The sequence below is a fragment of the Rhipicephalus microplus genome, chromosome 9, assembly GCF_043290135.1.
Source record: "Rhipicephalus microplus isolate Deutch F79 chromosome 9, USDA_Rmic, whole genome shotgun sequence".
NCBI lineage: Eukaryota > Metazoa > Arthropoda > Arachnida > Ixodida > Ixodidae > Rhipicephalus > Rhipicephalus microplus.
The window spans coordinates 19,690,865-19,709,790 of NC_134708.1; the positions used below are offsets into that span (position 1 = coordinate 19,690,865).

Consider the following 18,926-nt stretch of genomic DNA (forward strand, 5'->3'; position numbering starts at 1 on the left):
CCTTCGCACGTACGCATGCCACAAATCACGCGACAATTGTATGCGTCTGGGAGGCCGTGTTGACCAGCTCAGACCCAGTCGTCCAGTTAAAGGTCATGGAGCGGACCACACAGGTCGCCGCCAACCTTTTGATGGCCATCTAACACGGAATCATCCTCAGTTGCTTTCTGACAAAGTAAAGTTTTTTCATCCATCCATCCATCCATCCATCCATCCGTCCGTCCGTCCGTCCGTCCGTCCGTCCGTCCGTTCCCGGCGTCGCCGAGTATGCTACGCACTACCCATGGCCTCCGAGATTGCGGGCGCGCGGCGTAGAGAAACACGCCGCGCGCCCGCCATCTCGGAGGTCACGCACTAACTATAGTATTACCAGAGGGAGAGTCGCGTGGCGCTCCCGTCGTTAAGTGGTGAAACAAAACCCGCTACGATCGTTGGTCTAGCGGTCATGGCGCTCGACTGCTGACCTGTGAGATTGAAGAGTCATGACCGCATTTTCGATGAAGGCGATAACGCTTGAGATTCGCGTACTTCGATTTAGGTGCACGCATATGAGCGCACCTGTTATAGATTGCGCTCGTCTTTTAGTGTCACTTTTCTTCGTTCTTGTCTCGCGCAAAGCGGTTAAAAAATCAACTCGTTGGGCCGTGCACCCAATTAGGGCCGCAGAAGTTGCGTATTTTTCTTTCCTCAACCTCTCTCTCTCTCTCTCTTTCTCTACTAGACCGACTAGCAGTTTTGTTTCAGGTTGAAGAACATCAGCGCCCCTTGTCTCTAGTCCCTTTTTAATCGTTCTATGCGCTCTTTAACATTTTGAAATCAATCCCCACCAACTTGACCGAGCGTCAACCATTTCAAAGGACACCAGATTGCCTAAATTTTCTGAGCCCTCCGCTACGGCGTCTCGCACAATTATATCGCGGATTTTGGACGTGAACGCCCTACAACTACCATGGCAAAAGCCCTATAAGATTCGTGGTCAAAGACCAAAATTGTCCGTTGGCGTTGGGGACGACGAGTGTTGCAGTAAAATCACGGTATGGTGACGTCACCACAAGACGTCATCACGATGTCACAGATCGCCAGAAAGCGCGACTGACGTCACGGGAGGACGTCATCGCATGGCATCGCAGCTCGGTCAAACGGGGGCCGACCGCGGAGGCAATGCAAACCCAGCGGAGAGGGGCCTCCTATCTTGAAGGCAATGCTAAGTAAGCATGCAGATACGCGGCTGCTTATTTGCGTACTCCGCTACACAAATGACGATAGTATTCTGCCGGAGCTTGTGCAGAATCCAGGGCCACTGCCAGGTGGCGGCACCGTGACGTCGGCAGAGGGCTTTTTCGCGCGTAGTGTCGCATTTTCAGTGCAGCGTAAGAAACACTGTCTTTCGAATAACGTATCTGCGCATTTTCTAATATTTTTGCGCCTTCAGTTAATTTAAAGGACACTATAAGTGGAAACAATTCATTGGTTGTTATATTGCTGAATCTTACTCCTAAAGAATTTAACAGCATTAACTCCGCTGTTATGGATTTTTAACAGGGGAAAGAGTCAAGGTAAAAGCTTGGCATTTAAATTTCGCGCCGCTGTCTCCGCGCGTGACGTCACGTATTTCGTACGTATGTTTTCGTACTTCGGCGCCATTAGCTCATCGAAATTTCCTGAAACCTGGTATTTTAACAGAATCGAAAGTTGGGCTAGTTGGATATGCATGGTAAAACTATCAGTTAAAGCGCACGAAAACAGACATGAAGAGAGGATAAGCGCTTGTCCTCTCTTCATGTCTGTTTTTCGTGCGCTTTAACTGATAGTTTTACCTGGTATTTTAAGTTTGTGACCCCGTTAGACGGACAATGTGCATCATCGTTACCGATTAGGAACTTCGTATGACCTAGTAGACGCCGTCGAATATATATTGACGTCACGGGCATTGTCACGGAAGTTTCAAGATGGACGATAGTTATAGCGCGAGAACAAAACGACGACACAGAGACACGAGGGACACGGATGTCTCTGTGTCGTCGTTTTGTTCTCGCGCTATAACTATCGTCATGCCGTACCAACTAGCCCAAGCTGCCGCACTTCAAGGTGGAGTCGCTTTAGCTGCACTTTCTTTTCGCGCGTCTTCTCGCTCATACCGAATGTTCTTGCGTGTGTGGGGGGGATGCGTTTACGTGCACCATTGTGCCTTATGCGCGTGGTGCAACAGTCTTCAACAATGCACCATAGTCGCGATCATCGTGGGGAATACCGGTGCTTTACCGCGACCACCCCGGTGGGCCAGGCCAGCCTGCCAATCTGCAGGTTTTAAATAGGGTTTCGTCCATTACGCCCCACTTCCTGTGTGTGAAAACCGAACGGAGGCAGTTCTTCAGAAGGCAAGTGTGCACTAATGGAGCTCCGCTTTTGGTATAACGGCATTGAAAAAAAAAAAAGGAAAGAAAGCGGCTTACAAAACACGGTGTCACCACTGTATTTAACTTGATGGTTTGCTTAAAGCACTTAGTTTCAGTCCATAGAGTGCTTCGAAGCTGTAGCCTTTGTTCTTTTTTTAATTTTTTTTAATGAGATGGTTTGTCTTTCCTTAGGACGAAACTTGCCTCGAGCCACTTAAAGAGCACTTGAGTGAAGGAAGAGAATTTTGGAAGGCTCGCATGCTTCGTTTCCCTCAACCTTAATGGAAGTAAGCAGATAATGGAGCAAATGGAGGTACAGGAGATGTTGATTGTGCTCTTTCAAGTGTATTGCAGTAGTTGTGGTATGGGCCGCACTTTCGATTTTGGCGAAAATGGTTGAGGACCGTGTACTTAGGTTTAGGTGTACGTTAAAGAACCCCTGCAGGAGGTCGAAATTTCCGGAGCCCTTCATTATACGGCGTCCCTCATAACCATATCGTGGTTTTGGGACGTTAAAGATCAACCATTAATTATTGTAGGTAATTAGTCAGTGTTCTGTGTAAATGTTCCTACTGACTATATCAAAAGGTGTATTCTTTTAACTGAATAAGGGTGTGCAGTCAGACAAGGACACTGGAATAAGAAATGGGACAGACCAAGAGCAATTTTCTGTTCTACTGTCCTTGTCTGAGTGCGCGCCCTTATTCAGTTAAAAGATGAACAAATACCAACTAGCCCAATTATCCGTGCTAGGTATATTCATTTAAAGAGCCCTTTGAGGGATTTCGCTGTGACATGTAAGGCATCGCCTAACATGGACCATAGGTTTTTTTTTAGCCGTACATGTACGGCATTGCCTGTGTATGTTTAAAGCGCTCGCTTTTCTCGATCGTTTCTCGTGCTTGGCATATGCTGTCGCACTTCGGGAATGCGCGATGTTTTTTTTTTTTTTCGTGCTTTGATGTCTCCGTTTTGTTTACCTTTAAAAAGTGGCGTGGCAGCTTTCGCTTGCGCATTCCACGCGAATAAACTGCGCGTATGAAACAGCAAAAAATGTTTTCAACACTTAACGTTAACGGAGAAAAATTTGTTAATTCTTCATAAATAAAGTAGGCTGAAGAATCGATTTCAGCTGTGGGAAAAAAAGTACACATTTCTGGATGTTTTCGACACTTAATGGCAACGGAGCAAATTTTGTTTATTTTGCTTGAATAAAATAGGCCGAAGAATTAATTTCAGCTGTTGGGGGGAAAATACACATTTCTGGACTGCGTTTCGCAAAAAAAAAAAATCGATGTCTAGAGGGTTAAAAAGTACACGACCGATAGTTGGCTGACCCGCAGGGCGCGGGTTCGAATCCTGGCTGCGGCGGCTGCATTTCCGATGGAGGCGGAAATGTTGTAGGCCCGTGTGCTCAGATTTGGGTGCACGTTAAAGAACCCCAGGTGGTCTAAATTTCCGGAGCCCTCCACTACGGCGTCTCTCATAATCATATGGTGGTTTTGGGACGTTAAACCCTACATATCAATCAATCAACGACCGATAGTTGGAGTGCTCGCGGTGAAATCGCGCGTCGAGATGTTGTTATCGCGTGATTACAGCTTTGATTTCCTCCAGCCGTGATCGCGTGATAAGGGGCGTGTCCCACGGAGGAAGCAGCACGGTATAGTGCGTAGTAGCTGTAGTGTATGATGTATTACTAGCATGGTGTTCGCGGTTGATTTGACTGCCCAGTCGTGCGAGTGTGGGACATGTGTACGCAAGCTATGTGAAAACAAGTTTCTTTATTTCATTTTTTTTTGTTTTTCGTTGCCGTAGTATTGAGACACGCAACGCAGTGATCAGTATATGAAGGTTGCTATACGTCGAGTGTTGGTATGACGCGGGAGCTCGTCAGGCTGAGGATTGGACAGTGTTATGGGTCTGTGGCTACAGATCGCGCTCGAAACAACATCCCTGATCACGGCTTCGCGTGGCAGGTGTTTCAAGGACCTTTTTAATTCGATCGTACATGTCTTCCGTGCACTCGTGATTGCCACTGTTTTTGTAACATGCTCTATTCTCGTGATGGGCGTAGCTATTTAGGGTTTGGGGGGGGGGGGGGTTTCAAAGCGCCGTCACCTATCTCCCCCCCCTCCCCTCATCTCGTAAGGTTTTAATTTTGAACGTGTATACGTCGTACACGCGTATAACGTTGCTGCAGAAAGCACAGGACCGGGTTGATTGGCGGAAAATGTGTTGCACTTCCCGTGGTAGAGCGCTTCTGTAGACACTATATAGTCCAGAGGTCCCTCTAGTGTACTTACGCAACTGCGGCAACCGCTAATCGGAGATGAGGTCCTGCTAAAAGTCACGTGCTGCTGGACCGATACTGACAAAAGAAAAAAAAATTAAAGTAATAGACTATGCTAAAGAAGGAAGTGACTTCTCCAAGGAGAGTTGCGCTCGCCTATAGCAACGCCTGCTTCGTGACGTAATGCTGCAGTGCTCTCCCGTGTAACTATTTTATTTCCTTCGCGGGTCCACTCCATGCGGCCTGCCTACCCTGCGTTGACGCATGCGCCATAGACTGCCCCGGGGGGGGGGGTCTAATGCTCTCCGTCCTGGTAGAGCGCACACCAGCCTCTCGCCCAAATGCCGTTTAGGCTTGGAAACAATGGTGATGGGCCCGTGAGAAGAGAAAGAAAGCACCTTCTGGTTCAGCAATCGCTCTCATCGTCGTTAGGCGCCCTCTCCATCGCTGCAGCTTTTTGAAGGTCGCCTCCGGCTACTGCATGCTTAACGGTGCGCGAGCACTTCCTGGTCGCTCACGTTGGTGAGAGGGGGGAGGGGAGGAGAGAGAGAGCGTGACCGAGGCCTCGCCGCTGCTGCTGCAGGCGCACCGGCGTGTGGTCAGGCAGGGGCGCTTCCTCCTTCTCGCGTTTCGTTCACTTCCTGCTCGTGTGTACGTAACCAATCAGTGCACTACTTCCTTTACCCTCTGTGTGAAGGAAGAGGCGGTAGCCGACGGTTGAAAACGCAACGCACCGTATGCTCGTGGGGGGCGTGCGCTCGTGAGAGACGGAGGGGCAGTAGTGCCCCCCCCCGCGCCCTTAAAATAGAGGGAAGGGGGGGGGGGCAAATCAGCCTTGTGTCTTTACCCAGATAATTGATTGATTGATATGTGGGGTTTAACGTCTCAAAATCACCATACGATTATGAGAGACGCCGTAGTGGAGGGCGCCGGAAATTTCGACCACCTTGGGTTCTTTAACGTGCGCCCAAATCTGTGCACACGGGCCTAGAACGTTTCCGCATCCATCGCTTTACTCAGAGAAAGCTGGCTTGTTATGGTTGCGTATGGGTAGTACAAAAAAAAGGGTACAAAGAGAGCTGGCCTGCTTTTAAAGGGTCCCTAGAACCGTAATATATGGGGCTTTACGTCCCCAAACTATACCATACGATAGTTATAGCGCGAGATCAAAACGACGACACAGAGACAAGAAGGACACGAAAGACTCTGTGTCGTCGTTTTGTTCTCGCGCTATAACTATCGTCATGCCATACCAACTATAGCCCAAGCTGCCACACTTCTAAGATACCATACGATTATGAGAGACGCCGTAGTGGATGGCTCCGGAAATTTTGGCCACCTGGTGTTCTTTGACTCGTATTGACATCGCACGGGAGACCCGGGACTTAACAATTTCGCCTCGTTCGAAATGCGACCCCCGCGGCCGGGATAGAATCTTAAAGGGTTCCTATATAAACGTAGTAATAATATAGAAACAACGGGCGCCTCATTTGTTCGGTGCGTTTCCCGTTTTTTTCGGCTCGATTCGTGACGCCCGCAGTCCGTTCACGTGACGTCACGAGGGAATAGTCTATCTATTGGCCCATACGCGATCTACAAGGTCCGTCACTAGTTCCCAGTCCACTATCCCATGCATTCTTACGGCAGCATGACCTGGAAATTTTTGTCGACCGCTGTACATCAAGCGTGAGGCGTCTGCTGCCGCACTTTGGTCACGCCATATCGCACGCTAGATCTGCCCTTTTTTTTTTTTTTTTTCCTCGCGAGGTGCGCGATCTGCGGATGTCACTTGTTTCCCTTCGTTTTCGACCGCGTTATCGGACGATAACAGCGTGTAAGCGAAAAGCGCGAAATTCTTTCTACTAGGCCCAGTGCTTCGTGCTGACAGTGTCCGCGTGCTTGATGAAAGAATAAGCGGCGGGGTCGACACAGGGTGCCAAATAAACCACTGTCTTGTCCTTTAGCTCGGAGTGGCCTATAGGGGCATTTTAAAGGGACACTAAAGAGAAACGATGACTTGGTTTATATTGATAAACTGCACTCTGAAAACTCTAATGCCATGTGCTGAAATCTCTGCGCGTGACGTCGAAACTTCCGAAATGTAGTTTTCGTATTTTCGACCTCCATGAACATTTCTGAAACCTTGGTATGCTCGGTCTAAAGCACACACAAATGACGATGTATATACTTCATATTTGTCGATGGGAAGCTGCGTAGGTCCCTGTAGATGCCTCCGAGATCTATGGCGTCGTGCTATTCGGTGCGGAAATCTCAAGGGGGCGCGTCTCCACTCGGATGTTTTATTTGAGCGCGTTTTCTCGCTTACAAAGCGTCGTGTCGCGGTAAGAGTGGTGTTTACGAGATTTCGAAATTGTATACTTCACTCACGGAAAATCGTTTTTTTTTCTTCTTTGCTGTCCCTTTAATGTCGCGTGTACAACGTCGGCCAGTATATGCACAAGCCCCGGTTTCTCCGCTCGGAGACAAAAGAGGAAGACGCGGCTAATTAACCGTAGCCCATTAGTCAGCGGGCCTTCTTCACTTGATCTATATGGAAATGGCGTAGGTGTGCGGACGTCTGCTCCGGGTGTCACTTCTCTTACATCCTATACCTTCTGCTCTTGTCAACCCCGCGAAAGGATGCAAGAATTGGCTTGGTTGGCTGAAACTTGTGTAGGACGCGAAGCAAGTTTAGACAGCTGTCTGAACTTGCTTTGTGTCCTACGCGAGTTTCCTTACTGAAGCGTTCCGTATGCGATGTCCAATGATTCCGTATGTTTCCGTAAGAAGCTTACGGAAATATATGGAAAACATACGGAAAACATGGATTCCTTATGGAAACGTACGGAATTCATATTATACATACGGAAACATACGGAATCAAGTTATTGGACTCGCATACGGAACGTTTCAGTAGGGCGGGCGATGCGCTTTCCTGCGGCTATGATAATTGTTAGGGTTTAACGCGCCAAAACTATCGATATGATTTGTGAGAGACGCCGAAGGCGTCGGCGATTTCGACCACCCGGGGTTCTTTAGCGTAACACACAAGCCTAAGCACGCGGGCCTCAAGCAGCTCATTATTCGATACTCGACCAATGGGTCAGTAGAAGAGCACCATAATCACTATAGACCACCGTGGCGATAACCACTGTAGACCACCGTGGCGGGTCGCCACGGTGGTCTATAGTGGTTATGGTGCTCGGGGATACTATAATGGGTCCCTCCGTCCCTTCGCTTATTGGGTACCTCCCAGTCCCTCCGCTTATTTCTCTCCGTGGCGGGTCTTTCGTGGGGCTGTGCAATCTACTAGAAATACTACTTCAATAGATATCTGGGGTTTCACGTGCCAAAAACTGCGATTCGGTAAGGTAACTGGAGGACTTCACGGGACACTGGAGAGACAACACGGAGTGGTCACCGAAGCGGCAACACTTGTGGTTTTGTGGTTACCATTCCTAACCGTGATACTCCATGGGGCCTTCGTCCGCCGAGGTGGAGCAGTGGTAAAGGTCTTCGGCTGCTGACCCTTATAAGGTCGTGGGTTCGATCCATGCAGCGGCAGTCGCAATTCTGCGGGGTCGAAATGACGGAGGCCCGTATACTGTGCGATATCGGTTAAATAACACTAGATGGGAGGCGTGGTCATTACTTTTTTTTGTTTGTTTTTGCTAGCACTAAACAAGGACAAGGGCCTTTGTCAGGCTGTTCGCCTTTAGCCCTTTGCCCCTGCAGTGAGCTCTGTATCCGGCTTACTGTAAATAAAAGTACTACTACTACTACTACTACTACTACTACTACTACTACTACTACTACTACTACTACTACTACTACTACTACTAAACCCTGTAATGGCATAAATGCTGCTTATATGCTCACAGTGGTCCCACTCATGTGTCCTAACTGGTGATAGCAGTTGGACTGCAAGCGTTGAAGAGAGGGAAAGGGTATGCTGACAGATTGGGGTGGGGGGGGTGATCGCATTTACCGCCCTCCCCCCTCTTGGATCCGCCACTGCTTTGCGCTTTCCCACGTGGCCGCGCTGTTTATTATACGATGAAGCCGTGCCAACAAGCGCACGTTTTTTACTTTCCCAAGTTACGCTGCACCACCGGGGTGGACCCGCCTTCACTTTCTTCGTCCGTGCTCTTCGTCGTGCGCGACAAGTTTAGCCGCGCGTGCCTCGCTTCACTGTGTCTCTGAGTCACGGGGTCCCACAGTGCCGCTGCAAGCTTTCGCTGTTCCTCGTCTCCTCCTAAACAATAAAACCGCAAATTTTCATTAGTCAGAGGGCCCCGCCGTGGTGGTCTTTTAATTTCTTTTAATCTAAATTATTACCCTGCGGTAGAGCAAATAAGTTCGTCTATGCTTCCCTCGGCTTACTTGTCCGTTCATTCATATGGTAAGGTACACATAAAACAAGTTCACAGCGGACGCTACTAAAAGCGAAATGTCTTTAGCAGCAGTAACTATTTTCAGCCTTTGGAAACTCTCAACTTAGAAAATATAACAGTTTAAATTCAGTTCCGCGTCAGAGCCCATGTCCTATAAGCATGTCTTCAGGTGCACTAGTGTGCTCAACTTGAACGACACAGTTCAGTGGTTAAATTGCCAGTTAAATTGCCCCGCCGCGGTGGTCTAGTGGCTAAGGTATACTCGGCTGCTGACCCGCAGGTCGCGGGATCGAATCCCGGCTGCGGCGGCTGCATCTCCGATGGAGGCGGAAATGTTGTAGGCCCGTGTGCTCAGATTTGGGCGCACGTTAAAGAACCCCCAAATGGTCGAAATTTCCGGAGCTCTCCACTACGGCCTCTGTTATAATCATATGGTGGTTTTGGGACGTTAAACCCCACATATCAATCATCAATCCATTAGTCAGTGTCTGGCTTGCGTGCATGCAAGCTATACAGCACGAGCTAGGCTCGTACTTACGAATCGATGGCACCGCAGAAGATACCCCCCCCCCCCCCTTTTCTTCCGGCTCGGTCTGTTGTGGATCGGGCTGTAGTGGCTTCCCCGAAGAGCATGGTAAAATACGGAACCCTTCGGGCGCGCGCGCAGTTATTGATTGTTTACCTGCTCCACGCCATCGATCCGTATCCCTGACGCCGCACTCTGCGGGACGCACTCTAATTAGAAACAGCAGATAACGAAGTCGAGGAAGCTATATGGGTAACGTTATCAGTCGTGCAGTTTTTATGTTTGTGGTACAGATGCGAAGTAAGTAAAGTGGTCAAAAAAGACCACAGGCGTGCGACCGTGGGTGAGAGGGCGAGAGGAGGGTGCATAGCCAGCCCCTTATATTGGCATAATAGGATAGGGGGTGAGAGGGGGGTGCAAAGTCAGCCCCGTTCAACGCGCCGACTTGAATACTGTGATCGCTATTGTTTTTCAATTTGTGGTTACAAAATATTTCCTAGGCTCCAGTCGGTGCTGTTCACAAGCTCGCATCACTTTACATATTTGTGACACTTTTGTCGCTTAAAAGTAATCGCAGTATGTTACCGTGTTGCAGCTTTGCGAATATTTGTTTCAAATAAAATGTTGTGGAATTATTTGACTATTTCAAAAGCGCTTATATTACCATTCTGAGGCTGCTTTGAACATAGTTGCCTTGATATACGAAAACTGTTCGAATGTTATATATACTTGGCTTGTATTCGTATTCGATTCAGTATCATCGCTCTTATCCGTATTCGATTCGGTTCGTGATTTCAGTATTCGCACACTCCTATACTTCACTCTATATGCATGAAGGTCACATTGTCTGCGGGCGAAATCATTAGACGACTCATCAAACTTGTGGGAATCGAGGCTATAGCCCACCGCCTTTGCGCGGGCTTTGGCGCCTCTTCCTGCCGTTCACATGTCCCGACGGTGCTGAAGAACAAGAAGAGACGAGAGGTCTTTCTTCTTGTTATGAAAAAGGTCCATCGGGATGACGAAAAGACCCAATTCAATGTCGGTGAGCGCCGTTAGGCTTAGCGAAAGGAAATTGAGGGAAGGGAGAGGGAGTTTCTTGCGGCGTTCGATCGGCCGCCGCCGCTTGTGTGAGTGCGTGTGCTTGTGTGTGTGTTTGCACGCCAAAAATGAACGCTGCCGAGTAGGTTAACGTGCGAATAATATAAATGAGTGCGCCTGGCTGGCTGAACGTCGAAAAGAACCGCGAGCCCGTCGAGACCAACGTTGGTCGAGACGGCATGCGTGTAGTTTCGCATCTGCCTCGTATGTACAGGCGGTGGCACATGCCTTGACGATAATAGGCAGATCATCAAATAAAGAAAAGAAAGAGAGAAAACATCATGTGCTCATTATGGTGAGCTTGTAGAAATGATGACAATCGGTACTTTAAACCTCATGTACGAGCCAGGAAACAGGTACGAAACGTCAACGGTCCGCCGAACGCAGACGATCACGCCGTCTGCTCCCGAATGGTCGTCGTCTGCTTGCGATTGTGGACGTCTGCGGTCTCGAAGGAAATATATTTGCTGCGCAGTTTCGTGCCGTTGCCTGAAAGGCTAACGAACGAAAGCGAGAAGTGAAATAACTGAAGGGTGAAAAGAGAGAGAGAGAGAGAAAGTAAAATAGCGAACAAGGCATGGCCGGCGCATCCTATTAACCTCCACGATCTCTCCAGCGTAGATCAAGAGATCGTCATGGTCGTTCGGAAGTCGTCTGCGTTTACCGCGCCGCCGCCGTAATCAGTGTGCGAAAGCTCCGCGGTATCGCGCATGCGCTGCGAGACGTGGTAGTATACAAGTATCAACGTTTGTATGCGTGGGGCATGATTGATTGATTTGTTGGGTTTAACGTCCCAAAACCACCATATGGTTATGAGAGACGCCGTAGTGGAGGGCTCCGGAAATTTAGCCCACCTGGGGTTCTTTAACGTGCACCCAAATCTGAGTACACGGGCCTACAACATTTCCGCCTCCATCGGAAATGCAGCCGCCGCAGCCGGGATTTGAACCCGCGACCTGCGGGTCAGCAGCCGAGTACCTTAGCCACTAGACCACCGCGGCGGGGCTGTATGCGTGGGGCATTGAGCGATCGGAGGGGAGACACGTTCCACGTCATGACTGCTCTCCTTAGCGTTAATTGCCTATGAAATAACTGTATACTTTTAACTGCTTGAGCAGTTTTAGGGGACCGCCCTGTCGCCGTCTCACGTCTGGCGTTCGCGTCGTGTAGGTGTCTCGTTTCGTACACGCCATGTTTGTAACGCCAGCTGCGCTTGCTTGCTCTTGAAACGTCAGCAGGGTCGCCGAAGGCCTATATAGTTCGTCTCTCAGCCAGCGAAACGCCAGCGCTGGGAGATAGACGCGCACCGCGCCTCGGAGCATGGGAACTTTTCTCTAGAAAAAGAACAAAAAAAAGGTATAAAATGCCCCATATTCACCCGAAAAGGATGATAAAAGAGCAGCTAAACACTATGGAACAGCATGAAAGACCCCCTCCCCCCCCCCCCAAAAAAAATGTACACGGGGAAAACAGGCGAATCGATTCTGCGCAGTTCGTATACTGTTTTCACTTGAGGTAGACCGTGCTTTTCTTACGTTTGTACTTTAGCTACCCCCTTTTTTGTCATTCTTTCCATTTCTCATGATGGCATCCCCTCGTTCCTTTCTTCTTGTCATCTTCATCGTTGGTACCCTTAAGGTACCAATGATGAAGTAGGTACCTACTTCATCACCGTAGGTAAATGGTACTTCATCACCGTAGGTACTTCATCACCGTGGGTACTTCTTCACCGTAGGTAAATTATTCGATATGAAAGATGCCTTTTATAAATTCCGACAACTCGTATACATTTCTTGTACCCTTCGCAGGTCGAGCTGGGCCTGCTGCAGAAGAGCTACCGTGCCCTGGCCCGCCAGATGAACCTGATATTCAACCAGCGGCTGTGGTACATCATGCTGGAGCAGTTCCTCATGAAGTACATGTGGAGCGCCACCGGCATGGTCATGATCTCACTTCCCATCATGACGGGCATCACGCCGCGGGTCGAGGACGACGATGGTCAGTGCATGCGCGCTCTCTGTATATATATCTCACATTGCGAGCACATACACACTACATAGCGCGAAAGTCAGTACAGTCATGTATACACGTTAAACGGGTAGAAGAAGTGATGAAGCGGGACATATTCCGCATAAACAAGCTGGGTGATGACGACCAGTGCTTGCGTTCTTTCCGTCTCACGTTGCAAGCATATGCACCATAGAGAGTGGAAATAAGTGCAGTCATGTACAGAATTACCAGGAACAACTAGATGGCTCTGTTTCTAACCTCTAATTGTGCTGTTGTCAAAGGTGGTTTGACCGTCGAACCAAACGTGCGCACCGAAATCATGCCCGCGTTACGTATACTGGCGACAGTAAAATAAATAAAGGAATAAATAAAGAAATAAATAAATAATAAACAGAGCTGTGTTTGATAACTGTAGATTGTTTCGAAATTTGAATTCTCCACTACCGCACACGACTGGGCATGATCGCACAAATCCAATGAACAGTGAGAACCAAAAAAAAAAAAACTTTGCGCGGATGACATAATTTTACTTAATCATAACAAACAAAATGATAAAAGAAAATCGCTGGTGGGATGCGAACCCATGTCCTCGCGTTACACGCGTGCGATATGCTCATAACCCAGTTACCGTACGCCATTCAAGCTCTATACCGCAGCACCATTTTCTGTCCGTTTTTGTGGGGGTACTTGTCCACTATATATGTGGACAGCATATTCATGCTCTCTCTGAACATATGGGTGTGCGTATTTTCCAGTTTGGTAGATTTCCTTAATCACAATATTTCGAAATAATATCTCACATACTCTTCATTATTTTTGTGTGTTAATAGTGTAATAATTGTTGTGGCGTCATGTCGCAAAGCCACAGCATATATAGTTATGAGGGTACTGTAGTTGAGGGCTATCGGAAGTTTTGACCATCTGGATTTTCTCACATCACTCCATCTGACATCGCCAAGGCCTTCGGAAATTTTGACCATCTGGATTTTTTGACATCACTCCATCTGGCATCGCCAAGGCCTTCGGAAATTTTGACCATCTGGATTTTCTGACATCGCCAAGGCCTTCAGAAATTTTGAGCATCTGGATTTTATGACGTCACCCCATCTGACATCGCCCAAGGCCTTCGGAAATTTTGACCATCTGGATTTTCTGGCATCACTCCATCTGACATCGACAAGGCCTTCGGAAATTTTGACCGTGTGGATTTTCTAACACCACTCTATCTGACATCGCCAAGGCCTTCGGGTCAGTGGCAGAGCGCCGGTACTGCTACACCGGCCGCCATGACGGATATTGTCTGTTGGCTTCTTCGTCATTGTAATTAACGGAATTTGATCCCATCAATTGTTTCACTTCTTGCGTACATAATGCAGACGCCTGTGAGATGAGTCGATGCGTATTTAATTTTTTTATTTGTTCCACAATCAGCTTGAAGGGGACATGCGGGGAAGCCAAGCAAAAGTGCAGATGGGCTCGTTTCCTTTATCTATAACAGAAGACCTCGTCACTATTTTTTTAAATTTAGCCGTTGGCGTAAGAGCTTGTTGGCTCTGTTCGTGCAATCCTTTGTTTCCTGACCCGTGTACATTGTTCTTCGCGGAACTTGCATTCCTCGAAAGCGTCTTTCCTGCCTTAAACTGTCTCGTTCCCTTCTTGTATGGCGTATGCGAGAGCCAAGGCCGCGGCATGCGCGGTGATGTGTGAGAACCGCAGTGTTGCGTGCATGCAAATGAGTGCGGCTGGCGACTGGCTTGATCGTTTCAGTGGTAATCACTCGGCTTCATCGTCCTTAACCACAGGGCTCGCGGTGTATTCTTGTTTTTTTTTTTTTCATTTTTAAGGCGAAAGCCTGACGTGCATCATTTGACGCGGTTTAAGTGTGTACCGTCGCTGTTAACGCGAAGCGATGCGAAAAATTCACGATCACGGGATGACGTGCGCAAATCACCATCGTCTTGCGACTTCATTGTGACGTCACGATGTAACTGTGGCCACGGGACGTTGTTTCTTGGTAAAACGTAGGCCCATCTCGCGGATGCACCGCAAAAAATGCATAAAGTTTCCGGGGAAGGGGGATCAATTCAAATAGCTGAGAAGAAGGAGAAAGGAGATTTACAATGTCCATTATACATTCACCCAAAACCACTAGAAAGGGACAGCCATCATCGTTTTATTCTAAGCTGACGTACGGGGCATGCCAACAGTTCCCAAGCCACTATCCCATGTATTCGTATGGAAGCGTGGCCTGGGAACTTGATTGATTTGTGGGGTTTAACGTCCCAAAACCACTATATGATTATGAGAGACGCCGTAGTGGAGGACTCCGGAAATTTCGACCACCTGGGGTTATTTAACGTGTACCCAAATCTGAGCACACGGGCCTACAACATTTCCACCTCCATCGGAAATGCAGCCGCCGCAGCCGGGATTCGATCCTGCGACCTGCGGGTCAGCAGCCGAGTACCTTACCCACTAGACCACCGTGGCGGGGCACAGGTATCCGTGATTTATTAATTTGTATACGTTATTTTCCTCGCGGAGGTGCGCTGTCTCATGAAGGAGACACTTCTGTTCGAATAATATTAGGTGATCGAGGGCGAACAACTTTTCGCTTTCGACGAAACACGTCGACCCAACAACAACAAAGTCCGCTTCAGTGTATACCCCCCAAGGGAGAAGCGCCAGGAAAGTTTACTTTCACCGCAACAAGTCGTGGTCATACGATTTGAGCGTAAGCCACTTAATCCACAATACACACTGACTGAAAAATAACGTGGACTTTCGCGTTAAAGTCGTCTTAAGCAAATGCCTAACGAACCTATAGTCCAAGGTTCGACGAAAACTTTTCAGGCGACGCAAACAAACACAAAATTGTCATTTCGAGACCGCTACGCGTCGCTTGTTCACAACGAAGATGATGAAAGTTACTGCGCAACACTTACTGCAACACCAACCGCATCGTCGACTGGCATTCTGCGAGCATATATAATTGCGACAGAGAAGCGCCCATATCCAGTGCGGCTGCTTCTGGAATCGCTGCACATTCAAACGGCTAATAAGAATGCGATTAAATAAAGGCGGGGTTGATCTCCGCGAGATATTTTCATGCGCCGCACTCTGCGCCACCCAACCCGCGAAAATGCTGTATACGCCCCGGCCGTGTGTTCAGATTTGGGTGCTCGTTAAAAACAACCCCCAGGTGAGCGAAATTTCCGGAGTGCTCCAATATAAATACAGCGTCTCTCATAATCGTATATGGTGGTTTCGGGACGTTAAACACCACATATCGATCAATCGTATCAGCCACCCAACACATGAATAGCCACGTCATCTTTCATCGTCATTGTGAACTATAGTGCCACGCATGCTCCGATTTCTTGCCGTGTTTCACGATGTCGGCGCATCGTGTATAGATAGTGCCTTGCGCTAATCGCGCCAGAATGTCTGAGATTATTCGAGGTTATCTTGCGATAATTTTTTAGGCTTGAGCGCGCAATCGCGAACAGCCGAGTTGATTCCAGAACAAACGCGGTCACTGGTGGTATAATGCTCGAATGTTCGATGCTGCTGCTGAAAAACATTTATTTACAGATGTTATTTACAGGGAGGGTGAGAACGGTCCTTACGGGGCCGCCCCGTACAAACAGTAGGTGAGCTCCCTCTTACGGGAGCCCATTGGCGTTGGCCGCGGCCCGGGCACGCTCTACCAGGGCCCGTTGGGCCGTCAGGTCAGAGCAGCCGAGCAGGGCTGCCTCCCAGTCCTCCCGCGTAAGGTTGGGTAGTGGGGTAAGGTTTGGAGTTTTTGGCATGCCCACACCATGTGGAAAATGTCAGAGGAATTTTCCTCACAATGCGGGCACTTCCCTGTGCAAGCGGGGTCAAAGTGTTTTATGATTGCCGGGCACAATAGAGTTTTAGTGTAAAGGCGAAGGAGGATTCGCTCCTCCGCCTTCGTGAGGCCCTTACAGGGTTTTGGATAGACGTTATGGCCGGATTGATAAAATTGTGTGATCTCCTTAAAGGTGTAGGCAGGATTGGGTTCGAGTTCCGGATCGGAAGGGGACGAGGATGGTGCCCGGAGAGTGAGCGCGCGGGCAGCGGCATCGGCCGTCTCATTACCATCGAGGCCCGTGTGAGCCGGAGCCCATATGATCGTTCGGTGCGTGGGGGCACCTAGGTAGCTGCTGTGTTCGATGCGGCATGTATAATAAATGCCGACGTGCGCTGTCTCGGATCAGTTGATCGACGTCCGACGCTTCAAAATAAAGGCCAGTGTGCATAGCTATAACCTGAGTTACCGTTTACCGGCCACAAGTTCGGCTGAACGAACAGTTTGGACGTATACAGTCTGCTCCTTTCGTCAACGTCAGACAAGGCGAGTGCCTTGCTTTCGTTCTTCCACGCGTATAACGAACCTGCGATTTCTTTTCCCTCGATGTCCGGAATATTGCGACCCATCTTTCTTTCGTTTGATTCGGTGCTGACAAGCACCGTGTCTTGGGAGTCGTGAATAGAGCCTTTCTCTAACCGAAGTATAGCTGGTTGAATAATACGTTTCCTGTACTTGGGACTCGAGTACGAGGTCTTCGAAGCCGGGCTCGCAAAATTAGAGCCGAACCTTTGCGGCGTTTCCTAACTCTTATACCCTCCGCCGCGCTGAGAATCGTGAGGGAAAAAAAAAAAAAAAAACTCGGCGCTTGCCGATTGTGGATTAATGCGTGCAGCCAGGCCGCTCGCTCGCTGGAACATCTAATTGATCGATCGATTGATTTGCGGGGTTTAACGTCCCAAAACCACCATATGATTATGAGAGACGCCGTAGTGGAGGGCTCCGGAAAATTTCGACCACCTGGGGTTCTTTAACGTGCACCCAAATCTGAGCACACGGGCCTACAACATTTCCGCCTCCATCGGAAATGCAGCCGCCGCAGCCGGGATTTGAACCCGTGACCTGCGGGTCAGCAGCCGAGTACCTTAGCCACTAGACCACCACGGCGGGGCCTCGAAGATCTAATTGTCTCGCGGTAGCTTCATCAACCGCAGGTTTAAGCGGCTCGCTCCATGCATCCCCCGCCGCATTACAGATGAGCCGCGTCTATCGCTTCCGCCTATGTATATATAAAACGCTCAGATCGGTTCCCGGAAAAACAGTGATAGAAACGTCATTGAATCAAACAGGCTCTACCCTATACATAGCGACTATGCTATGGTCGCATTTCTTCGAACGAGACGACTATAGAGTATGTACTTAACCAGGTCAAGTGCCAATGAAGCCATATATATAAATATATAAGTGGAGTGCACTGTAGAAGGCGGGTTTAACTCTAGTTGACCAAAGAGCAATGTCGACGAGGAAGTGATGTTTGTTAATCCTGGTCCAAATTTCGGATTTGGTCCAAAATGGCAGAACGGATAGCCGGGTGAGTTGGTATGCATCCAGTCGGTCGGTCGACGAACTTTATCCACAGAGAAGCCGATGCCCCTCAAGAAGGCGGGTCGGCTGCGGGCCGCACCCTGCATGTTGTGACAGGAAGGACATGCCCCTCTCCCAAACTGCGGGCCCTCTCCATGGAAAGCCCGAATTTGGACCTCCCGGTCCGAGTTGGGCTGTCACCAACTCGGACCTCCCGGTCCGAGTTGGTGATTTGCATTCTTTCGGGGCGTCCTCCGTGCTGAGAGGCTTGCCATTGCGCAGCGCCGTTCGCATTGCCAGAGCATGTGGGATAACGTGCATCGTCTCTCATCGCAATGCGGGCAGTGAGGCTTTATGCTGTCGATAAACTTATTGTAAGCTATAAGGGCGGCAGGTAAGTATACCGGTTTGCAGCATTCGCAAAGTGATTTTCTGGGGACCTCTAGAGTTGCAGGAGCGGGAAACTACGCCTGGGCAATTTGATAGCGCTTACGCATTTCGTTAAAGGCTGAGGAGGGAATCGAGCTGCTGGATGCCTTCCCCCAAATTAGAGGCCGAATGTTCGTCACGGCGGGACGGTGCGTGTATAAGCGGGCATGGGCAGACTCGTTGGCATTGGGGATAACAGGGTGGACATCCTTGCCCGTGTGGGCAGGAAATCGGACGATGTGACCATCGATTGCAGTGCCATTTGGAATTTCGGTAAGAATATGGGCCGGCGTGCTCACAAGCTGACCCCGTCACGAATGCTTGTAATACGGCAGCCCGAGAGTCGGTGAAAATGCATGTG

At 49.1% G+C, this 18,926-nt stretch overlaps 1 protein-coding gene across 1 annotated transcript in view; it reads left to right on the forward strand.

Moving 5' to 3' along the window:
* Abcd1 (ATP binding cassette subfamily D) overlaps window positions 1-18,926 on the forward strand; it is a 107,519-nt gene that overhangs the window by 30,942 nt on the left and 57,651 nt on the right. Inside the window, exon 2 of the mRNA XM_037415587.2 lies at window positions 12,519-12,708. Coding sequence (XP_037271484.2) covers window positions 12,519-12,708 — 190 coding nt within the window. The remainder of the gene's footprint in view (window positions 1-12,518; window positions 12,709-18,926) is intronic.